This window comes from Panthera pardus, unplaced genomic scaffold (assembly GCF_024362965.1).
Source record: "Panthera pardus isolate Hobbes unplaced genomic scaffold, ASM2436296v1 HiC_scaffold_11, whole genome shotgun sequence".
Lineage (NCBI taxonomy): Eukaryota > Metazoa > Chordata > Mammalia > Carnivora > Felidae > Panthera > Panthera pardus.
In genome coordinates this window covers 38,233,456-38,259,538 of record NW_026526666.1, presented here as the reverse complement: position 1 = coordinate 38,259,538, position 26,083 = coordinate 38,233,456, and the positions used below count along the sequence as shown (strand labels likewise).

At 33.3% G+C, this 26,083-nt stretch overlaps 1 protein-coding gene and 1 long non-coding RNA gene across 31 annotated transcripts in view; one reads left to right on the top strand and one right to left on the bottom strand.

Moving 5' to 3' along the window:
- The window catches only part of ADGRL2 (adhesion G protein-coupled receptor L2), a 621,134-nt gene that overhangs the window by 551,768 nt on the left and 43,283 nt on the right, over window positions 1-26,083 (top strand). For 21 of the 30 annotated variants that reach the window (XM_053893337.1, XM_053893366.1, XM_053893371.1 and 18 more), the window contains 3 exons: window positions 13,347-13,456; window positions 18,663-18,677; window positions 19,604-20,404. In XM_053893337.1, coding sequence (XP_053749312.1) covers window positions 13,347-13,456; window positions 18,663-18,677; window positions 19,604-20,404 — 926 coding nt within the window. The remainder of the gene's footprint in view (window positions 1-13,346; window positions 13,457-18,662; window positions 18,678-19,603; window positions 20,405-26,083) is intronic. The other 9 variants (XM_053893361.1, XM_019413938.2, XM_019413940.2 and 6 more) reach the window with 1 other exon arrangement.
- Window positions 11,166-12,161, bottom strand: LOC109246167 (uncharacterized). Its single transcript, XR_002071233.2, has 2 exons — window positions 12,016-12,161; window positions 11,166-11,585 (listed from the first exon to the last, which is right to left on the bottom strand). It is a non-coding gene; the product is annotated as an uncharacterized LOC109246167 (long non-coding RNA).

The window sequence follows — 26,083 nt, the reverse complement described above, 5'->3', positions numbered from 1 at the left end:
TGGAAGGCCCTGCCTTCATTGTAGTTTTTAAAAACTTACACAAACCATGTAAATCAGAAACGTTTTAATTTGGTTTCTGTCCTATGGGTATGGAACTCTGCTTGACTTCTGAAAATTGTATTTTATCTTTCATTCATTGATTTATGCTCCCAAATAATTACTGAGCTGCAGGATGTACAAGCTAATGTGCCGAACACTGTAAAGGTATTTATGAACAACCGGTAAGAATATATACTTGCAAGCCTAAAGACTGATGTTTATAGAATTAATAAATTTTAGACTAAGACACAGCATTAGGCACTGCACATATTTCGGGGATTCTTAAACTGAGCGTGAACCCCTCAAAGATGTAGTCTGGTGAAGAAGATGAGATGTGTACAGAAATAAGTATGATACCAAATCTCTCAGCACAATAAACTTTCAAAACCTGATGGAGAAGGGAAAGTGATGAGCAATATCCTGAGGTGGGAAGATACACTATATGTTGAGGGAATACTGAGTAGCTCTGTTTAGGGAGTTATTCAACTTCTGACCTCACCCTCTCAAACTTTTATACTCTGAAGCATCTTACCAGCTTGCTTCTTCCTTTTGGACATTCTTAATTCTCCCCTTGTACTTAGGCTAAGGAAGAAAGGATCTTTCAAAGATTGTGTTCTTTATGTTTCTCAAAATATGGAATAGTTCTATACCATGTATTTAAAAAATACATTTTTAACCCTGTAATGTGAATATGGCAAATGACACTAGGGCTTCAGGTCCTTTGTATTAATTCTGAAATGACGACTTCATTTTTTTATAGCAGAGAACTGTAATACACAATTTCACATCCACTTCTTCATTTTCTTTTGCATAGATATTATTTGGTCTGGTTTATTTAGGGTATTACTATGCTTTCAAAATTGTAGGTATTTCTACACCTAGAATGTAATAGCATATGATGTCTTATATTGCTGTTTCTAGTGCCAGAATCACAGGTGGATATTAAATTATCGTGTCCTTCCTCCCTCCCTCCCTCCCTCCCTTCCTTCCTATTTATTTATTTCTCTATCTCTCTTTATCTGTCATCTATCTATTTATAGATAATTTCTTGCCCTTGAGACTGAATTGCAGTAAGAGGACACTTCCCTTGATCTGTGCTTTTTTAGAAAAAGAGCACTTTGGGTTAATATGCTGAATACTGAATGCTTATGAGTAGGTAGGTGTTCAGTTATCAAGAATGCCAAGAGCAATGCCTTGTTGCTTTCTTATCAGCTACTTCCTGCTGTCAGCTTGGCACTTATTTCAATAGAAAAGGATTTGCATCGAATGTAATGCCTTATTATATACAGCTAACACGGGGTTTTTAATTGTGCAAACACATGAGACTCCTGCAGTGATAGTCAATTTGATAAAAGGATTAGATTATGAATATTTTGTCATGATTAAAGATTAGTTCTGATTTATCATAAGTAAGCCAGTGAAATTTGCCATATTATTTATCAGTCAGGTGAGACTCCATTAATTTTGAGAGTGTATGAACCACAAAGTATCCACCTCTTTATAGAGTCTCTAATGAATTCAATTATTTATATTCAGATTATAGGTATTAAGGATTGTTTTTAGCCTTCCACACCTGCTCTACTGCTAAGAGTATCCCATGAGTCTGTGGTTCCAGCTTTTTGCCTTTATTGTTTTTCATCTCTTGTCTTTCAGAACAGTTAGGTAAACATCTGTACAAAATTTCCACAGTTTTTATTAAAGAAATGACAACTAGTATGTATCAACAGGACATTTTGAGTTGTCCCTTTGATTAAAAGAAAAAAAAACCTGAATAAAAAAATAGAAGAGTGAGAATTCTAATTTAGAAAGTATTTATTGAGTGAGTACTTGTTGCTGTAAACAAGACTGGGCATTCTGGTGGATTTAAAAGAAACTTAACAACATCTAACTGGAGAGGGAAGACTAGTGTCCTAGAAATAAGACCTGATACAAATAAGTGCCCGGCACTCTTAGGGGTTGTCTGCAAAAGAATGTAAACAAAACATAACGAGTTTATCACTTAATTCTAAACATGGAACATACTTACCAAGTTAAATAAAAACTAAAATGTGAATTATACAAGAGATGACACAAAGTAGAATATTAGTTATATAGACCATTCCTGCCATAGGGAAAGGAGACAAAGATCACTTCCGGTTTGGATAATCAGGGAAGAAAGAATATTATACTGTTTGGCCAGCATAGTTTATGTGTTGGCCTTCTCTGTACCTCCTCCTTACCTGATGCTTCCTGCAAATGTGTTTGCCTCCCTCACACTTAAGTACAGGGCAACAAGTTGCTACTCTTAGACTTGTATAGAGAGCACCGCTGTGAGATGGAAAACAGCAGTTCAACGCTAGTAGCCTAGTGTCCTCAGCTCTAAAAATGTTCTGCCTCAGAGACTTAAGGTCCTTCATATGGTGCTTCATATTAAGAAATAGTTCAAGATATATACATAGTAATTTCTGTGAGAAGTCTGTTCTGGTGCATCTTTCTAGATGAGCAAGAACAACATAAGGAAAACACAGATAATGGTTTTTATGGGATGCAACATTAAAACTAGATAATAAAAACATCCATACCTTTTAGAACAAATATGTAGCACTTTGTTTTCAGAATGACAGTGTTTTCCCTTTGTTGACCTTTTGGAGAAATATTAACTCTATATATCTTCTCTGCTCCAACATTAATTTATTCAGTTTGTATTATTAAGATAACTACTCATTCTTTTGTGTCTCTTTTTACACAAGGCATTCCTATACATTTGTTTAAAAGCTATGTCACATATTTTACTACCAAAATATTTCATAAGTTGCATGAGTAAAATCGATTACTTTAAAATAAAAGTAATCTAAGAAAAGTGGATTTAGCTGAAAATTTTTGATGAGGAAATCATAGTAGTAAAATATGTAAAATATTTTATGCCAAAAGAATTCACTTCAGGTAAAGAATAGAAGTGTTTTCTTGCCTCTTGATTAAAAAAAAATCAAGGCACTTATATAGAATGTAGTCATTTTCATTAAGAAATGACAAAACTTTTCCTGAGTCAGTTAAATGCTTTAGCAAAAGTTATGTTTAGTCTTAAGATCTGCATAGATGGAAATTTTTTTAAAGCCACGCTATCAGAGTCTTAATATTTTATTTCTTTGCTTGCAGTTTAATTGGTATAGGAGTTCTGCGAACATTTGTTGCTGTGCTGTAATCAAAGTGAGGTCTGTAAAAGCAGAAATTATATGAATTGTCAATTAGACCAGATACGTATTTGTTTTATATGTAGAGATTTATAATACTGACCAAATGATGCCCCATCAAACATCTTGGGAAACAAAAAATGTATTTATGGCATAATTTTCTTGTTTATCAAAATCCTATCCAAACCAAGGGAGTAATCTTTAAGGTGAATTTAAAATAGCGATCACAAAAATCTAGTTTGCTCACTGTTGTCCTCTAAAACTCCTTTTAGTTGCAGGTTCTTTTGCATTATCTCAAACTCTAATCCTCTGAGCGGGTAATTAACGGACTAGAAAAGCCATTTGTGAAAAAGAAGAGCCATAAGAGTGGAAATATTTCTTCACAGAATGATCTCTAAGAAGTAAATAATTACAAAAGGAAAAGATTTGGGATGACCAATCTAAATCTGAGGATAATTAGAAGGAATAGAGTATGAAAATCGAAATGCTTGCCATGTACAACAATTCTCATATCATAACAAGACTAATTAAATATTTAGAAACCAAAAATCCCCTCACAATTTGAAGAAAAATAACCCACGACAAAAGGGTCTGCAACTTTGCAGATAATTAGCAAGGGTTATAGGAAGGAAGAACATCACAGATTGGCTCCAAGGCTCTGCAAGGTCATGTCTTATTACGCTATGTCTTTTATATGGTCTGGTAACAAGTTTCTTGCTAATTTAATCTAACTAGGGCATCCCATAGCGATTTCCCATTTCCCTTGTTAAAAATGTGATAGTTTCTGCAAGTGCAAACTGTAGTAGGTTAACATTTTTATAAATAATTGCTTTTAATTGATACAGGTCATAATAAATTTTTGAATTATTTAAAGCAGTAGTCTTGAAAATTTGGACATAGAAGCGATATTTTTTAAGTATTTCAAAATTTTATAGTTTTTATCCCCACTTAAATTATCTTATTCCTTTCATTAAGTAGTTAGACCTGATGACCCTGTGAATGAAACGTAGTCTCAGTGGCATGCTTTGTAAATAAATACTTCTTATTTTGCTAATAAAAGCAAGCACATTTATGTTGAATGTGCATTTCTGCAAACAAGAGATTTTGCACTGGATTAATAAGGCTCTGAGTGAGTCAAGCCTAATTTGCATTAAACTGACCCCAAGGTCCAGTAAAAACTGCAAGGAATTTCAGAGGTTTCTAAAACAGTAAGTTGTTTTTAGCAAGTCCGCACTGCCATTTCAAATGCTTATTTTTGTAATTAATGTGGAATTTTTGAGGATTATTTTTAAGTTTCTAAGATGCAAGTTTAACTATAAATATTAACATATGCAAACTTTCTGGTTATAATTCCTGATACAGTATTTTATTCAGACACAAAGTGATTGTGGAAGGTGTCACTTTTATTTTATTCCTGTTTTTATTGTACTCAAAAATGGAATGACGATATTCTGGACATGGGCTTAAACAGGACTTTACTGCCAAAGCTTTTGTTGACTTGCTGTGGGTTACCTGTTATTTATTTGTCTATTTATGTTACACACTGTACACTTTTTTAGTCAAATAAGTTTATGTTTATATATTGATACTACAGAAAGATATTTTGTATTTTTGCTTCTGGTTATCCAATTAATAAATTGCCTTTTTCTATACCTTTTTCTTTCAAATACAGTTGCAAAGGTTTAGTAAGAGGGGCAGTTTTGTTGCTGTTGTTGTTTTTTGAAATCAGGAATGTTTTGAAAAATTTTGAGAACACCAGCATATAGGAAACTAAATAGAATAGAAATTATTTTTTCCAAATTATGTATCCATGCATGTACTATTAATACTCAAGCATATTTTCCTAGAGATTCTAGTAGTAACTTTATTTCTATAATTTAGCTTTACCTCAGTGACTTTAAAATAGTTCTAACAAGACATATTCTGTAATGCTTCAAGTATAATATTTTAACATGCTTAAAGAATTAAATACCGTGATGGGTAGAAATCTTCTAGAATACACAAATTATTAAATAAATTATGAGAACATAGTTATGTGACAAATGGGAACATTACTATAGAACACCTCTTCTTTTACCATAATAATTACACACCATTTGGCTTCCTAATGTTATGTTTACCTAGCAATTAGTTAGGCTCACAAATCATCATTAATAAATATTTAAAGAGAGCGAGCCCACTTTCCTTAGCTCTACATAACAGAAGTTTAGCTGCTAAAAGAGCATTGCATACAATAATAAAATAAGAGGTTTGATGTAACATTCAACTTGGTTTCCCTCTTTGATTTGTGAAAAGGATTGTCACCTTGTATCTTGGAACATAACTCCTTTTTTATCCCGTCAGTTTTCTTGAGTAAATCTGTTTGCATTGGAACTTACCTGTTCATATTATGTGCATAAAAATTTATTCTAAATGTAGACTCAAAAGGTCAGAGGGGTTCTAGTGCCTATAGTACTATACGTTCCTTAGTCTTTTGGAATTGTTAGTGCATGAAGTGATTTGGAAGCTTCTAAGGGTACTTTCTTCCTCTGCCTTTAGTCTATCTCCTAAGTGCTGTATTATTGGCCTTCATGAAACAAAATTATGTCCAAATTGACAGAATTCTCTGAGAATCAGGTTCAGCTGATTGAAGCAAAACTGGATGTGTGGTATTTATTTTCTACTAACTGTGTTTATTTACAGGCAGAAATAGCCAGGCTAACCATTCATCATTTCATTCATTCAAAAACAATTACTGAATTTCTATTAAGTGCCAGGCGTATAATCACCTCCAGAGAAAATGTATAGGCTGATAGTGTCCTTTTTCTTTTGTTTCTTTTTATTTTTTGCCCTTTGTAGAAACATAGTAACATTTCTAGATTTTTTTACTCTTGTGTATTTGAGTAAAATAAAGTTTACTTACAGACATAAGATAATGGGTTTCTTTTAGTAATTGAGACTCTGTTTTTTAATGAGAGAATGGATTTAGTCGCAGTACTTCAACTGTAGGTGTTGTATTCATTTAAAAGAAATAATCTCCCATGTGGATGTGGTTTAAACCCTTCCAGTGTGCTCTAGTGAATGTTCTGCTTTTACATGGCACTTTGGAAGGGAGTGTCATCACATGATGCCCCGGTACCTTGAAAGCATTTATTTTGTCTCCAAAAAGTGAGCGGTTTTAACTAAGATAGAAGATTGCTCATGAAAGGAAACAGAGCTGTTATTGCTAGTATTTTCTAATTGAATTTAAAACGTAACAGATGCCACGAAGAGACTGAAATTGTTGAAGCAATCTTCCCTGAACCTATAGGCTCAATAAAGAATTGGACTGATTCTAGAGGATGACTCCAAATTTCAGCAAACATTAATTTTTAGTTTCTGTCATGATATACTGAGCTTTTCTGTGGAATGTTGGAGTATTTGTTCAAGTCGGTAGATTTTGCATTTTTAATCTTCCTTAGAACTGTGGTGAATAATGGCCCCTGGCAGGAGATAATGAAATTTTCTTAATTTATATTTTCAAGCAGAAGCTTCAATTGAAAATGGCATCCTATGGCCTGGAGACATAGCTCTAGTGCAAGTTTCAGGGGAGATGCAATAATAATGCAGTGCCATCGAGACAGGGAATGATGGGACAGTGAAGAAGTAATTTAAGGAAGAAAAGAGAATGTACCAAAGCTTTATTGTAGCATATCTAATGATCTGCTGAAGATTCCCAATGGTTTTTGGAGCATGACTGGAGAAACTAATGTTATCTTGCCAAAACAGAAGCCCCTGCTTAATCAGCAGAACAAGGCTATTGATTAAAACACCTCTCACAATAGATTACACATGGAATCTCATCTCCATACTTTGCACTTGGTAAAGTGTAATAATGAGCATAAGATAATCAAAAGAAGAGTAAAAGCAATTTGTTGGGCATTGTACAATTCAAGATTAGAGTTGGAAAGGAAACAAATTTGCATGAATAGTGGGCCTGCTTTTAAAGCTGTACACAGGAAATCATTTGTGTAGTGTAGGAACTACTCTGGAGCAGTAAAAGATATTCTGCCCCTTTAAGGTTTGCAAATCTGTGTCCATCTTATAGAAAGGAGTGTACTTATTATTGATGTATTTATTGTTGTTAGTAATTCATATTTGTTGAGGCATTGTGCAGAGAGTTTGCCTGCATTATCTTATCTATCCTTAAAAACAAACTTCTAAAGAAGGCTCAAAGGTTTAATACATTGCTTACAGACTCATAGTTTAAGTAAGCAGACAAACTGTAACTTAAATTGCAGGGTTTTTTCTGATTCTAAAGCCTCTGCTTCTAAACACTAATCTTCCCAAATAGCAAATGACTCCGCTTCTGAACAGAGTCAAATGATATGCTATATTGTTGTTTTTTATACTTTATTCCCAGACTATAAGTAATGTGTGCATTGAGCCCTCTTTCATTCAGTTTTAAAAGATTAAGGAAAAGCAACATATTAATAGTTTGTTTGCATTATTAATATTTCATTAGTGATGACTCACTATTGTCCCCAAAATAAAAAAGATAATGTTTCTTCAAAGTACTGCTAATTTGGGCATGACAGTTTCTAAGGTAATTTCCATGTAGTAGTATGTAAATTAATGATAATACACATTTATAAAATGCCTTTTCATCAACTACACCTTTTTGTTGGCAACGTTTATCCTAATTTTAAAAATGATTGTGGGGCGCCTGGGTGGCGCAGTCGGTTAAGCGTCCGACTTCAGCCAGGTCACGATCTCGCGGGCCGTGAGTTCGAGCCCCGCGTCAGGCTCTGGGCTGATGGCTCGGAGCCTGGAGCCTGTTTTCGATTCTGTGTCTCCCTCTCTCTCTCTGCCCCTCCCCCGTTCATGCTCTGTCTCTCTCTGTCCCAAAAATAAATAAAAAACGTTGAAAAAAAAATTTAAAAAAAAAATGATTGTGGATGCTTTGAAAGTTAATATTGAAATCTGAGAATATTGATTACATCTGGAAGGTAAAATATACAGTTTTAATACTTTAACTTTTACCATCTGCTAATTGTAATGGTTAAGAGATTCATTAGATACTTTATATTTTTCTCTTACTTATAATGCACAAACCTGAAGAATATCACTGACTTTAAATGTTACACTCTAAATTTAAAAAAAACAAATCTATCCACATACTTTTATGCATGAGAAGTAAACTAATAAAGCATTAATCTCCAAAATTATGCGGGTTCATTTTGTTAAGATTTTGAGATGTACAAATGACTTCATTCCCAAATAGAATTTTTTTTCATTTAGAGTAGAAAGACTTGCAGGAATGAATTTTAAACTGATTTTTAAAATTCAGGGTTTTTGCTCCATTAAAAGCAGCTTTACGACCTATAAAGTAGGATTTAGGATTTTCTTCATGGTAGATGATGAATTTATGATTAAAATATAAGTTTTATGAATATTAATGTAAGAAAATACTTTTATTCTGGTGTTTGAATTTGATAATGTTACAAAGCATTTATTACTGGATTTATTTTAGTTAACATGGGATTCTCAGGATGAATGTTGTACTTTGCTTTTTACATTTGTAAGAAAATTATAGGAAAAAATATTCAATATGATAGAAAGTTGCAATCTAAAATAATGTGTAGAAATAATATATAGGTGAAAATTTTGATAGAGGTTTTAAAACACTGATGTTTTTCACATCAGTGAAATTAGCTTTTTATCTATACATGCCAACTTCTGGAAATTTTCGGAAGTGTGCTTAGAATATTAAAAATGACTAAATGCTTAGAATTTGAGACAGAGTGCTTATTCTGTACCTCCACATTTATTTACTCTGTGGTGTTATTATTTGCAAGGGCTGCCTTTATGCCCCTTTAGTTCTAAAAATGATATATTGTCTTCCTGTAGTTTAGCCACGTATTAAAATTTATTTTGAGAAAGAAGTCGAAGGTTATATATAGAAAAATTTACAGTGATTACAGTGGATCTTTTTGTTGTTGTCATTCTTCATGACATCCTTCCAGGAAACATAGTGTCTTTTCATAGATTGTCAAAAATTTTATTTCCAGATTTATTTAGTGTTAGAAATTTTCATTGGCTAGCAAATATTAGGAAAAGATTATACTTGCCTTTAGTTGTTAAAAATGGGTGTACAGGTCATGTATACATGTACTTAGAAATTATACTAATATAGACCCTCCATGTTAGGAATTTATGGATAAATAACTAGTCTGCTTGCTCAAAATTGCAGCTGCTAAAACCCTTGATTCTTTTGATTAAAATTAGCAAGAGAAGAAGACATGTTAGCACTGTAAACTCTATTAAGAACTTGCTGCTTAAATTATACTCATAGCTTAATGATTTTGTTTCATTTGTAACTTAATAAGATTTATAGAGCAAAAAGCATGAGTTTCCAAATATATTTATTCAAAGTCTGACTTGTCTTAACACAGTGGTTCTCATATGTCAGAATCATTTGCAGATCTAGTTAAAAAACAGAGTGCTGGTTAGTTATTTGCCTCTGGAGTTTCCTAGTCTGTTGATCTTGGGTGGGACCTGAGCGTGTTTTTCTAACAAGTTCCCAGTTGATGCTGGTGCTCCTGCTCTAAGGACCACATTTTGAAAGTCAGTGCTTTGACTCTTTTAATTCATCTGTGCATCTTTACAAATACAAAATAAAATAAAGTAAAATAAGATCAGTTATTAAATCTGAAGTGTTTAAAATATATGTAGCACTAATTTTTTATGACAGTAATTGTATTTACTTCCAGTCGTAACTAAAAATCCACCTATTTTTAAAAAAAAAACTTTATTCTTCTGCCTTATTCTCATTCATACTTAATTTTTACGCTTCACATGTAAGAAAAGTGTAGATTTTTAACATAATGAATCCACATAGTATTACCAAAATATGCTGGTAACGTGATGGTTAATACAGCCATACCTTTACCAATAAGTCTTCTTCCGTAGGGGAAGAAGGAGAACATGATGCAGGGACTATGCCCAGGACTGAGAATACAAGCAACTGAATGCCTTTCTTTTCTTGGCTTAGTTGTACCTTTTCATTTTCATTAGAATGAAAACTTGAAGCAGAGCAGTTGGTGGGAATTTACTTTGCTTCTGTGGCTAATTGCTTTCTCTTTCCCTATCTTCTTAAATGATAGCAGTTTACAGTTTTACAATCTTACTAACAATATACTGGTTAAGGAGTTTTCAGATTTTTCTGAGTCCTAACAGCTCACATTGGAATTTTCTTTCCTCTTGTGTCCCCAAACTTACTGAATTTGGAAACTTAAGGCTCTCGCTTCATTCACAAATGAATGTACATAGTGGTATTTTATTTCCATCATTTGGTCCTCTGAAAGCTTCAGTATTTTTTTTTTGCCATGAGGCAAGATACCGGTATGCAAATCTGATAGTTTTATACTTCTTACAGTTGTGTTCCTCTTCTTGCTAACACTTTACTGTTTTAGCCCCTAAATTTCACTTTTTCTCAAGATTAATTTCTAGTACTCCTGACGTATAAAATAAACATTTTTGACATCATGGGAAACTATGAATTTTATAAATGTATATAATTTTATTTACAAGAACTCCATTAAGAACTCCATTAAGCCTCCTTACCTTCAATTTTACTTACAAATATAGCTCTATAACACTTTTTTCTGTCTTAAAGTAAGTGTTTTTGTACAATGTGATTATTAAAAGAAATTAAAATGTGGTTGATATAAATTATGGTAATTGCTTTTGACATTAATTTGAACTTATAGCTGTGGTCAGGTAACTAATGCACAAAAAGATCTGAAAAAGTAAATATGAGCAATTATTTTTCATTGTATGGTGTTGGTCTCTTTTAAACAAAATGTAATGGAAGCAGAAATACTTGTCCTTTATATACTTCTTGCAAACATCCTGTGACATTGAAAAATATGAAATAAAGATGTTTTTGGTTTCATATTGCAGTCATACTTATCTGATCATCTGGGGAAAAATGGATAATTATCAATGTTATCTTTATTTTCGAAAAATGAGATAAATTCCCAAACCCTTTGAGCTATATCCTCCTTCACGAACTTGGTCCAAAATCCTTCACACTCTTGGTCCATTTCATCCTTGAGTACAGTCCCCTTACTTTAACCATGTTTACCCAAAAACATGGCAGGATTTTGTTGAGTGGCTATAAAATGTATACCAAGGGAATATAGAAAAGAGAAGTCTAACTCATAGGGGTTTGGATTTGTTTGTTTCTTAAAGGTGTGGGAATGAGATAAAGGGAGGGTCCTTGCAGGTATGAATAAATATAAAGAAGGAAATAAAAGCACTTTAGTTTTTGATAAAGACAGGTAGTGGTTGAGTCTCTTGATCCTGGAAGATCAAGAAACTTGAACAAAGTGGTGAACTTGATTGTTGTAAAATCTAAGAAAGAGGAAAATGAACCATTAGTTGAACTATTAGATACTGATCTATTAGGAATCTTAAATTCATCTGCTGTTTAAAATTTTAAGATATATAATTGGTTCTGTGATTCATGTTAAAATAATTCATTTACATTAAGTGGAGAATCATTGGCACGTTTCTTCAAATGATTGAACCAATTGAAGAGAAATACAGATAACAAGAGTAAAACATGATGTTGCCTAAGAATGTGACACTGCACCATTTACATTGTCCACGCTTTTGAAAATTATTTTATATGGGATATTTTTAAAAATATATGGCATACAGCATTCTAGATTAATTGTGGTAAAAGTTATCATTTGTATCTGTACAAGTAATATTACAGTTTATGTAATATTTAAGACTTTTGTTTGAAGTTTATTGTATATACCTTGACCTATTAATGTACCTGTTTGGTCCTGTAGAAGTTTTCAGGTCTTGCTGCTCTTCAGGATGAATCCACCTGGTTTGAGTTGAGATGGCTCCAAGGTGCCTGACTTAACATACCTATCCCTTTTAATGCAGTTCTCCTTCTGCTGTCCTTTAGTTAGTTGTCGTGCTAACAAACAAACAAACAAACAAAACAACTGAGCCGCTTTTTCATTCTTTACTTGCCATTTTATAGTCCGGTTATTTTATGCACTGTAGACTATCTGGTATTCAAATTGTTGAATAAATTTTGTTATAATGCTCTTGTTCTGCTTGCTTGGCCTTCTTAATTTAGGTACTATCAGAAAATATAATAAAACCATGCAAACATTACATTGTGTCGAGTTGTAATCAAGTCAAATTATAAAGGGGAATAGTTCCTGCCTTTATAAAGCTTATAAAAAGAACATTTTGAGAAATTTATAGAACTCAAATGAATATCATCTTGCCTGAAATTCTACCTTAATCCTAATACTCTCCATGAATTCACAACACAGAAATAGGAGAATACTTCCAATAGTAATAAATAGGGCATGATAGACATCATGTTAGTGCCATTCTCTTTCATGTTTCATTTCAGAGAGCATTAATTTAGAGGAATCTAGGTTCATGGTGATGCCATATTTAGTGTGAGCACATTGTGGTCTGTGAACAAAACAAGAGTCACAACAGTCTTAGACACAGTATGTGCCAGGCACTGTGCTAACTGCTTAAAATGTGCCCTATCATATGTCAAGCCAGAGCATGGAAGGTGTGCTCTGTGAACTTGGGATCTGGTATGGAAAAACGTAGAAAGTGCCTGGAATACAAAACTTATCACAAAACCGATTGAGAGAATAAACTTAAAAACCTGGCTCCTTCTTTGTTTCAATACGTTCTCAAAACTTACTTTCAAGCTATTCAATTTATGACTCTGTTTCTGTTCATGGTATCATTTTTAATTGTTATTTTAATTTTTAAATATGACAACTGTACTGTTAAGTTTTTTTTTTAGTATATGTTGAATATGCTAAAAATTCCAATTAAATGTGTAATAGAATAATAGAGAACTGTTAGTTGCTTCCTTTTTACTTTGAGTTAAAATTTAGTGTGGCCCATGATATAGAAATATTACAACAAAAAGAAAAATAGGATTTTTATAGCTCTTTATTTAAAATAATGTGGAGCAACCTAGTATCAGTTGATTTTTTGTTTGTTTTATGGTACTAGTTGCTTAAAGAAAATGTGGATCAGTTCTCTATTAGATTTCTTTATTAAAAACAAACAAGTCAGTGATTATGTTACACAAGTTTGATTTGTTTTGTTTTCCAGGTGCAACAATAGAACACAGTGTATAGTAGTTACTGGGTCAGATGTATTTCCTGATCCATGTCCTGGAACATACAAATATCTTGAAGTCCAGTATGAATGTGTCCCTTACAGTAAGTATGAAGTTTGTAGTTTTCACTTTCTCTAGCATTCCTCGTTGATGCTGAAAGACTACACATGTGAAAGAAGCATATGTTTATGGCCTACAAAACCATTATGCATGCAGAGCACTAACAGACTCGGGCCTCCAATTAGCTTCATGAAGTGTGGAAGGAAGCCATAGTGTGATGCTGGCCAAGTGTCTGTCTGTGTTCTTAAGTGTTTGGCTTTTAAGACTAGTGTTTTTCCAGAAAACAAACTTGAATTAGCTATTCAGTAGGGCAGATAGAAATCTGTACTTTTGCCCAATACCAGTTGCTGACAAATTGGTTTGGCTCACAGTTTTCTAAAGAAGGAATTGACTTTGGTTTTAATCGTGAGCTACTTGAATGGCTACCTGCTGTCGTGGTAACTTTAGTGCCTGGTAAAAGCTACCATTGTAGTAACTGAGGCAAGTGCTTTCCTGTTTTGTTCCCTTGTCCTTATAGGAGCATTTCTTTACCAGATTGTGTTGAAATCTTAACAGGAAATAAAATAGACATAACAAAGCCTTGATTATACTTCCATTTTTAATTTGACAACATCCATTAGATCCTGTAGAGGGACATTTAAAATTCAGTTGGAAATTTCATAAGTAGTCTTTAGCTAATGCTCTAATTCTGTGTAGTTCTCCTCCTAATTTCAGAATTCATACTGATAAATTGTATTCTTTACTTTCAATAGAAAAAAGCACTTTAGACAACTAAAAGTTTCAGTATACTACCTAATTTTCATAGGCTAGTTTGTTTGATAGTGTTCTTGTCTTCGTTACTGGAAAACAAGAGGTGTCTGTCACCTTAATTCATAGGCATTTGAATTGAAAGTTCTTTAACAGCAGTTTTATTGATTTGCGATAGTTTTATACACTGCTCTCCTTAAAAAAAAATAGATTTAAACTAAATAATGAAATTGCTTTTTCCAGAACCTCAACAACTAGATCACTAGTTCTGATAGATTTATATGTCCAAACTATCAATATTTCTAAAACCAGAGGGCTGAATTCAGATGGATATAGGATGTCCAATATGGTAGTAATACTTTCTTACACATCCTGTGAAGGCGCGGTATCTTTTTCCTCTGCCCACAGTTTTGATAAATTGGCTTTTTGTGGGTATCAGTTAAAGGCCAAACACAGATTATCTTTTCTTTTCATCCCTGCTCTGTGTTCCTGTGTTACTGTGAAATGGATGCTTTTTATGTTTTCAGTATTTTCTATACCATTTGTAGGATTGGAAGCCTACTGAGTGCACTGATCTTTATACCATTTCTCTTATGTGTAGTGTTGGTGGCTTACATAATCATTCTCCTGTGCCACTAGAGGAATACTGTATTCTTTTGAGCTAACCAAAATTTTGTTCCATAAAGTTGCTTTCATTTGAATTTATCATGGTTTCTGTCCTCAAATTAGAAAAGGAATACAGCATCCATTCCCAAACAGTGGAATCAGTCAGAGCTGCCAAGAATTGTCTTTCTGGAGCCAGTTCCTGTAACCTAGTCTATAGACCAAGAACAGTGTTAAGCAAATATTATTTTCAGACTCTTAAGTTATTTCTTGCTCTATTTAAGAAAGAAAAATGTGGATATCTTCTGGAACATCTAACTTTCAAAATTTTACTTTTTCAGTTCTCCAGAAGTGTTGTATATTGTGCACTAAACTTGCAAATAGCTATACTCAGAGAAGTATTTGTTCTTTTTAGTTTTTGTCCTTAAAAAAAAAAAAAACAAAAAAACCAGTAATTAATTTGCTGTTACCTTTCTAGATGTTTGCACGAATCAGAAATAAGTCTGGCTTTTTTTTTTTCAAATTATGCCATGTGAACAAATAGAATTATAATTCCTATATACTGTACAGTTGTGACACACTATAAATTGCATGGTTTTCACTAATATTAAAATTTAATGCAAAAGATCTTTTTAGATTGTTTTGATCTTAGGTAGGATCATGTTTTTCCTTACCTCTTTTCCCCATTTTCCTCTCCTTTTGTTTCTTTATGCTTCTGTCATAGCCATCTCTTACACTTTTATTTTTCCCTTTCCCCTTGTTTTAATAGTGTTTTTGTACGTTGTATCATTTGCATACCCCTCTTAAACTTTGTATAGCTGATAAAAATTGTCACTATAACATTTATTATGTGTCATTTACCACCTGGCTTTATGCCAGTTTCTATCCAAAGCAAATTCTCTAGGAATTCATACACCTGAAACTATATCCTCCTTTTTAAAAAATGTCCAGAAATTTCCCATGATTTTTGAAAATCTTAAAATGAATTTACTTAACAGAGTTTATTAGAAATGCTATTGTTTGTTTTTCTCTTTATTATGGACAGGCACATGTAATATAATATGTGACATTTACACCTGCCCAGATAATGCCCGTGTCAAAAATGTGTGTATCCAGAGTATCTTTTATCGTTAACAGAAATGTTAGTAATTTAATATATGTGTGTTTAAAGGAAGTCTTAAGGATCTTGTAGGATAAAAGAGAATAATTATTATACTTTCATATTTTACAGTCAAGATTTGGCTTCAGTTTTTGTGCCCTCTTTTTCAAATTATCATCAAATTATACAAGTTACGCCATAATTTTAGCTATGTTTTCTTCATTAGAATGACCATTACTATTGATTAAATATTTTTCGTGAATAAGTGTGAGATTATTCAAAATGAAATAGTGTGTCACTTCAGGTACAGAGTATGTAGGCTTAAGTTTGTTTGGGTCAATTTTGTGTCTTGCATATCCATGTAGTTGTCCTCCACTGATGTTAGTGGGTCATGTATTTATGTTTGGTCTATAGAATAGTAAATGTATTGTTATGAATTAATTCATACAGTCCTGTAAGACAAGTTGCAATATACATTTGGCATGTGATGAAGAATGCTGGTTTTATTAATTTTATTGTATTTTTATATTCTTCTGGGTTGATGGAGTTTGGGCTGATTTGACAGATACCTATCTGTCCTTTGAGTTTTCATAAAAATCATAATATAAAGACTTTTGTTTTCAATACCCATATCTTACGTGATTCGTCAATCATCAAAAGTTTTTTAGATCATTTTTACATTTGGGTGTTACTTCTGTTTTCATCAGAACTATAAATTATGTACAATTTATCTACATTTTATTCTCTTTAATATGTGATATCAGTTAAATCACAAAGGAAGAATTCCCTATTTAATATTTTGCTAAGTAAATGCACTGTCATTTTAGTGTATTACATGATAAAGCCTGGCCATTTTCAATTTATAGAAAACAAATCTACTTTATAAATTCTTTATTGAACTTGTTTTAAGTTCTGTTCTAAATATGTAACATATTTTAAAATGTATTATTCCCATCCTTTACATTTACTTGATTTACTCAGTAAAATCATCCTTTCCTGAAAAAAAGAATACAGATCTGTATATAAATATAGACTGAGAAGTCACAACACTAATGATTTCTCTTATGCTCATTTTCCCACGACGCCCTTCCGTTATTGATTCTAAGCAGGTATAAGATTGCTCTTCCTTGAGGAGTAAGTTTAGAACTAGTGGTTTATAAAAAAAGAACTGTTTCGTATCAGTAACACTGAACTTACTTTTACCTGATATAGTCAGAATTACACATGAGAGAGCAAGTATGTTTCCTGAAAGTGGTTAAGTAGACCAAGTCAGATGGGAAGGTGGTAGCGTAATGCAAAAGGTTATACGCTATTCCTATGGCAAAAATATTTGTGTGATATTTCTCCCTGAGGTATCTCAGGAGGTCAGTATTTAATCTTGATGAATTATTATAATTTTTAAAAATTAATCAAGCTAAGACATCTTAATGAAATGTGCAACTACAGTATCTTTGAATAATCAATTTGGAGATAGAGTATTAGCACACCCTAATGCATTTTAATAAGGAAAGAGGGAGAATCACAGACATTAATCTGGTCACTTTATGAAATTCAGGCAACATACTTCAAGGCCTACATACAGTCTAAAATAGTGTTTTATGGGTTGTTATTATTACAGTTCTATTTACCAGGAAGAATCTTACATAGCAACCTTCCTAACTGTATAATCCGTTTCTTTAGACTTCTTGGAGGGAGGATTTTTTTTTCTCATATAACTGTACTAATCAGGTTTGTTTTATGAAAGCATTTACCTTTTATGGGGTCTGTGGAGTCAAGGTATTTGCTTTGAATGCTCGGTATGATTGTCGCTGCATGCTAGCTTGCTTTCTGTGTAAATTGATGATGGTAGACGATGTCATAATAAGCTAACCATAATTCTTTCTTCCTTTTTCTCCTTGCCTACTCTGCTTGCTTTTTCCTTGTATGTATTTTGCTTACTTTTTTAAACAATAGACTTAATACTACAAGTTTGAGATATGTGATATAGAGAATTTAATAAGAATTTTATAATATAAAACATACAAAAATTTAAATAAGTAAATTTACTAATTCTTAATGGGGAAGAAAGGTACTATGTTACCCCACCCTTAAAAATCCTTATTGGGGTAGCAGGAGAGATTTATTTATTCCGAAAAGGAGGCATTTTTTCCTTATAATTAAAATGGATTTTTCTAGAAATGAAAGATAAAAAAATGAAATGTACTAAGATGCATAATTATATATATTTCTTCTTACATAAATATCTTAGAAAAGAATGTTAAAATATAATCATATCAGTATTCTTTAAATCAGACCTAAGCTCCACAATTGAGTTATTTTTATAAATATATTTTCCTGTTGTTATGCTTACCTGTTTTTATCAATTTAATAATGAGTTAATATGATAGATGGGGATGATATACCTTTGCATGCATTTGTGCCTGTAGCATACATAGATACAGTAAAACTTGGTAAAAATGCTGAGCGACTTGGAAAGGCAAGAGTATATATACCATGCATTAGTGAAGAGTTTCATTATTTATTCAGGTACCCTAAGTGAAACAACATGCCAACATATTTGTATTGCCTCCTTAATCTACTAAAATGATTGATCCATGTTCTTTTATGTAACTTTAGAATCTTTCTCCTGCTAGGTTTTCCTGTTGTGTGTTTCTCTTTATCCAAAGTAGTACAGCTCTTATTCTTCCTATATTTAGCATCTATTACGAATTCAGTCTTAGACTAATAGTCAATTTATTTTAATCTTTTTTCTTTTTTCCTTGCACTTTTTTTTTTGTTTCTCTTCCGATGCTTAAAATAGAAGTGGAGCAAAAAGGTAAATAACGTATACAGTCTGAACCCCAGCTCCCTGTTATGTGCCTTATGGATGTTACCTCCTCCCTTCCCTTTCCCCACAATACTCCTGACATTAAAGTAATCAGCAGGATCTCATAAATGCACCTCATAAAGAAGTCGACTGTTTACAGTGAAATTATATGACTGCTAAATCTGGTGATGGGGTAAAAATTCTGAAGTCGGCCAGGGGGAGCTGCTCCTCCATTCTGTGTTTCTTTTTCACCCTTTATCTCTCTTTCTGACACCTTTGGATATTTTATTATTAAAGTGTCATCCTGCTTGGCTTCCAGAACCCTCTCCATAGCATGCCATGGTTCCAGGGTCTCCTGGTTGTTTCATCTCTGCTTTTCTTGTATTTACTTTTCTCTGTTCCTAATTACATTTTCCGAATGTTTACGTTTCTTCAATTGAAGAACCTTTGTTTTCAGTCTAACTTTATAAAAGTTCTAAATAAGCCTTCACATTGGGTTTTTGTTTTATTTGCTTTATTTTGGTGTTTTGCTTTTTGAGGGTTTACAAGTGTGCTAGGGGAAGGAGGGGACAAAGCTGGGACTAAATATTTTGTACACTGCTATGCACAAAGCTTAAAAGTTTTAAAGTATAAATTACCAAATCAAAAGCTTGAAAACACATAGCAAAAGTGCACATTGTCAACTTAGCTGTGAATGATCTTAAACTTAGGTTTGCCCTTACGAAAACAAACCCCAGCCACTTTGTATGCTGGTACATTGATTATGGTAACTTGAAGAAGGAAAGGTGGTACTTGTATTAAGTATAAATTACAAAAAAATCAAATGTTAATAAAACAAATTTTTTTCTCTTTTGACTTATGATCATTGAAACTTGTGTTTGCCTGTTTAATTTTTTAACTTGGCTTAATTGTTGTCTTTTCTCTGTGACTGTTAGTTTTTGTGTGCCCTGGGACCTTGAAAGCAATTGTGGATTCACCATGTATATATGAAGCTGAACAAAAGGCAGGTGCTTGGTGCAAGGACCCTCTTCAGGCTGCAGATAAAATTTATTTCATGCCCTGGACTCCCTATCGTACCGATACTTTAATAGAATATGCTTCTTTAGAAGATTTCCAAAACAGTCGCCAAACAACAACATATAAACTTCCAAATCGAGTAGATGGTACTGGATTTGTAGTATATGATGGTGCTGTCTTCTTTAACAAAGAGAGAACAAGGAATATTGTGAAATTTGACTTGAGGACTAGAATTAAGAGTGGAGAGGCCATAATTAACTATGCCAACTATCATGATACCTCACCATATAGATGGGGAGGAAAGACTGATATCGACCTAGCAGTTGATGAAAATGGCTTATGGGTCATTTATGCCACTGAACAGAACAATGGAATGATAGTTATTAGCCAACTAAATCCATATACTCTTCGATTTGAAGCAACGTGGGAGACTGTGTATGACAAACGTGCTGCATCAAATGCTTTTATGATCTGCGGAGTCCTCTATGTGGTCAGGTCAGTTTATCAAGACAATGAGAGTGAAACAGGCAAGAATGCAATTGATTACATTTACAATACCCGATTAAACCGAGGAGAGTATGTAGATGTTCCTTTCCCCAACCAATACCAGTATATTGCTGCAGTGGATTACAATCCTAGAGATAACCAACTCTACGTGTGGAACAATAACTTCATTTTACGATATTCTCTGGAGTTTGGTCCACCGGATCCTGCCCAAGGTAAGAACGTTTGCTTGCTAATGCTCATGTCTTTATAATAGCTTACTTTTAAAAGACTCAGAGGTTTTTTGTGTTTTTTTTTTCCTGTCCGTTTTCTTCCCCTTTTCATGGTTAAAACTCAAAGGATGATGTCGTGGTATTTCATGTTGGCACGTAGTGTGTACATTTTACCCTTATTTTGGCCCATTTTCTTTCTTTGAATTTTTTCATTTAAATGTTGACTTCAAAAAATTGTAACATCATTAGTCGGTTTTGTTTTGCATTGCTAAGAATGTAATACCAGCTACGAACCTGTTAGCTTTGTGTTTTTTTTGTTTTTCTTTTCCTATTCCTACCTGACTTCTGAATTGATTACAATCTATGTGCAGACCTTTTAACTTCTTGGCGCCAGTGGTTAAGGGAAATGTGTGTTAGGAAATCCCAGGAGAATTGTCAGGTTTGATGTACAATGTCAGGCATAAGTGTTCTGAAGTTGTGGTATCTACTATCTGGGTAGGAAAGGGAGTCATCCAACATCTTCCTAGTAGAATCACACATTTTTATTTCCTGATAAATTAGTGATGGTTTTAAGTAAATATTTCTGTGACTTCAACTGTCACACATAGACTAAGCATTAAATGATCCCAAGTGATGATTTATGAAGATGGATAAGCTAACGTTTTCAATTTGTGTTCTCTTTAGGTACTTTATGGAGGATCATTACTTTAGAAAGTAATGTAAAACCTTTGGAAATACATTTTAGTTGTCAATTATATTCAGTTCTGTGGAAAACAATTTTTGAGGGTAAATTAAATGAATATTTCATTAAAACCAGATTACCTCATACTCATGATAAAGTAACTGATTCATATATTGCTATAAAGCTTGCATTATGTCTTTTCTATTTGAACAATAGCATTTGTGTTTTAAAGCTGAATATTTCAATTTACCTAGTTAATTGGAATGTTCAAATTACTGAGTTACTTCAAAATTTTAAGAACCAGAAAGTTCTTTGGAACTTTGACATGATTAAATCAGTCTCTTCAACAAGGTGGAAAAGAAATTAGTATCTTTTTCTGTTAAAGCAATACATACACATCCACAGACTTAAACATAATTACATGTACGTATACATATTTTTAAGATATGTTATTACTGAGTTCTAAATATTCTAATAGGGTCAGGACCTAAGAACAGAACCCACAGCTTTTTATAGTTGAAATTCTCATTCGAGTCTTTCTAGTATACCAAAAACATGTAATTTTTGCTTAAAAAGAGAAGAATGGCATATTGTTACTCTAATTCATGTATGTCTGAAATTTTTTAGCTTAAAATTACAGTGGTAATGTCTGTTGTTAAATTTTCAGCAATTAAATCTTTGAGACATAAAAATCTTTATTGATAATATAGAATCATTTACTTTTAAATTTAGGCATATCTTTTTTCCCATAGGACCAGTAATTTGGGATGTTTCCTGTATCTCAACTGTCTAGTTACCATCCTTCTTCTTTACCCTATAGGTTTGTTACAGGCAAACTTCAGAAATTGACAAAATTTGACATTGTGTATTGATCCTTGTGTTAATCTTTTTTGTAACCTGTATTACTCTCAGAGCTGTTAAATTTGTTTTGGGCAGCAAAAAATCTCTACCCCTCTATTAGGAAAAAAAGAAATAAATACTTACAGAAATGCAAATTCATAGTCAGGCAACAACTGAAGGGTTGTGAATAAATTGAGTTACAGGTTCAATTCAACAAAGAATCATTGCCCTGTCCACTGGTCACACAATATAAGATGAATAATAATGTCGTTTTCCACATGTGGCTTATTTTCTGGTAAATAATTTGATCCATTTCAGATCAAAAAGTCTGTGATAATTTAGATATTTTTGGAAAGAGCGGTTATCTGCTTTGAAAATGAGAAACTTGGCATATTTGGTAGTTGTGTTCCTACAACTGTGTTTTGTTATCCAGTATATTTAGCCATTCTTAAATACTCCTGGAAAGTGAGAATTCATATTGACCCCTTATTAAGCCCTTAATGGTAGAAAAAGTTTTATATGACCTAAATTTCTCTTGCTGCTGTTGGAACCATATCCTCTTCTTTCTTTCTTATAATTTATCTTCATATGCTTTTAGAGACTCCTGTCTCTCTCATCCAAGATGTGTGCTGATATCTATATGCATGGAGATGGGGCCTTGTAGAACTATTCTGGCCCATCAATTTAGGTCAAATCAATAAGCTACTGTCAGCTTTTAAGAAGCAAGATCCACAAAACTGATAGGACAAAGCAATCAGAGAATTCAGGTCTTCAGCTGTCATAAAGCAATGATTGACTGGTTTGGCTGTAATTCAGAGTCTTATGTACTGGCTTTGCTTAACCATGTGTGTTACCAAGGTGTATATACATTGGTATATAAAATGGTAAAATTACCACTCCTTTCATTTTTTGTTGTGGACTGTTTCATAGTGTATTAACTTCAATACTTTTCCCCATTTATAAACCCAAGCCTTTTTATTCCTAACGGGGCAAGTATATTATTTCTTTACCTTCTCATGGTTTCAAATACATCTTTTTTTTTTCTTTGAATTTTTAACCTTATGTGATCTCTGCATAGTTCATTCACTCCATTTCTCTTAACTAAGTCTGTTTTTCTTTTCACCTTCTCCCTCTCTAGAGTGGGCTTAGGAAAAACTTTTTCAGTTCTTTTTTTATAAACTCTTTTATATTTCTTAATCTGAATAGCTTTATATTTACTTTGTCTGCAAATTTGGTATTTCAAATATTATTGAAAAAACACGATGTCTTGGGTTTTGAAAGTTCCTGAATATTTGTCTTGGAGTAATTTTAAAGTATGACACTTCAATAATAGGAGAAGAAAATTTTATCAACAGAAATAGGTTGATTTATTTAGGAAGTAGATTCAAGAATCCATATTTCTTGAAACCTCTTTCCACTGATCATGATTGCTCATAAAAGATGATCATTATTTTTAGACATTGAATAAAAGTAAATTTAATGAATACACAGTTTTGCCTTTCCAGGCCATGGACTCACTGTAATAACTGGAGTTTATTCAGTGAACAGTGAGTGGGTTCTTGGGCCTGGATGAGGGAAGTGCTACCCGTAGCATAAATGGATGCTGTTGTTAGTACACTGTAGTTAGTAAACACCGTCATAGTAAATTGAAGCATTCTGTATGTGCTTGTTGAAATTTGCATGGGTAGTTCTTAAGTGTGTTTATTAGCACTTTCTTAGCATTGTTCCTACATCTCTATACTCAAATGATAAGCGTAGGCAGAATGCTAAGTCATTTCATCTAAGTGTTTGACATAACACCCTGATAACTCTGGGACAGAACTTTGTAAAATCAGACTAGATTTGAGATAAAATTCTATTGTGGGTTGCCATGTGTTTTCTGTTACCATTTTTAGGGTATTCTTGAGTTTTGAATCTTTTGCCATGTCAGTTTCATTATGAAACTTTTTATCGTCTGTTGCTCTAGTATTTTATGTTATCTTCCCGCATGTTGTCTTGTTTTAGAGATTTACACAGAAAAGTCTCAGTTAAATGCTCTAAAATAAGGGCAGAGGGGCGCCTGGGTGGCGCAGTCGGTTAAGCGTCCGACTTCAGCCAGGTCACGATCTCGCGGTCCGTGAGTTCGAGCCCAGCGTCAGGCTCTGGGCTGATGGCTCGGAGCCTGGAGCCTGTTTCCGATTCTGTCTCCCTCTCTCTCTGCCCCTCCCCTGTTCATGCTCTGTCTCTCTCTGTCCCAAAAATAAATAAAAAACGTTGAAAAAAAATTTTTAAATAAAATAAAATAAGGGCAGAATGTTTTGGGGGGGGGTGCCATACTTTTCGAGAGTCTATGAAAATCTTTTATGTAAAAAAGATCATAACATTTAAGAATATAGCCAGGTGACCCTAAACAAATTGCCTAACCTTCTCCATGGCTCAAGTTTCTCATCTGTAAAAGGAAGATAATCATAGTGCCTACTTCACGGGGTTGTGGCAAGGATTAAATAAGAAGATCTGATGATCCATGAATGGTGATTAGCATAGCATCTGGTACATAAATGCTGAATAAGTGTAGGCTTTTATCATTATCAGATGCCCTGTTGGGACCTGTCTTCACTTCTGGAAGAAATATTAATTTTTAGAAACAACCTCTGCATTTGTGGCTTTGTCATTAGAAAAAATGGCTTTCCTCGAAGGTGCTAAACTTCAGCCTTGCAAAATTCCAGAGATCCTCATGGTCTTTAGGAAGGGTTTAATTTTGCCACATACAAGTTTACTTTCACGTTTTTCACAACGTCCCAATATTTCATTGATTTATCTTTGAAGAATGTGTTGATTCCCTTTAAACTTTTGATGAAGAGAAGGTGAAAATGTATGAAATTTTTTTCTCAAAAACACATTGAATGTTGCATGAAATGTTGTGCATTTACCAGAGGTCATTTTATTACCTACCTTGACTCAGTTTTTATGAATCTTCCCTGGATGTTAGGTAACGGATCGCTAATTGCAGTATTGTTAATTCGTACTTCAGTGATTAAATATGTACCAATTAATGCGGTGTCAAGAGATACATAAGACGGTGTGGCACTAAACCATTTTGCTCTGCCCTTTTCCTTTTGCTCCGATTCCCCACTACTCTTTAAGATTTGATTCAGAGGCAGTCATTTGACACTTCTGTAAAAGATTGTGATGCTTTTGACAAATGTTAATTGAGAAAGCACTGAAAGCCTGGCTGCATTGTAATCAAAAGAAAATTACAGAGGTTTAACAAGATGTCAGGCAAGTGCTTTACAGGAAAAGATAGACAGGTTTGAATAGGTTTCTGCAGCAGCTGGCTAGACATGATGTTTGACTAATGTACACAGGCATCTCTCATATGGTCAATAAATTATGCCCTGGAAATAAAACACATGATTAAGAAATTTCTCTTGCGAAAGAAAGAAAAAAGGTGTAGAAAGTGTGCAGTATGCATTTACGGACAACAAGAGGTGTCTCACCGCTAAAGAACTAAAACAAACGCACACTACTTTTTGTGGTGAACTTAGGAAACTCTTGTCAGTAGTGGCAGGATTATATAAATAACTATTTATGGACCACAGCTTAAAATATTAAACATATTAGTGATTATATAAACTTGTTTTCTAAGTTCTAAAGTTCTAGTTTGTTTCTCACATTATAGAGAAAGCATAAAATAACTTAATGTTTTTGTAAGATTTTTGAAAAATAGTTATTTTTAATTTGCTGTACTCAAATCATTGAAATTTACAGCATCATATATGTAAGATTTTAAGAGACAGTAATCTATAAGTGTTGATAAAACTTTAGTGTGATCACCTAATAGATTTTATTTAATGTATTTTTTTTATTTTTGAGAGAGAGAGGGAGACAGAGCACAGGCAGGGGAGGGGCAGAGGGAGAGGGAGACACAGAATCCGAAGCAAGCTCCAGGCTCTGAGCTGTCGGCACAGAGCCTGACGCCAGGCTCGAACTCACAGACCCGGAGATCCGGCCCTGAGCCGAAGTCGGATGCTTAACCAGCTGAGCCACCAAGGCGCCCCCTAATAGATTTTAAATGATAGCATTAAAGTTTTATTGACAGAATTTTCGTTCTTTAAACTAATTAAATGGTAGTTAATGAAGGAAACATTAAGCTCCATTATTTTTTAACCTGGTGGATTTAA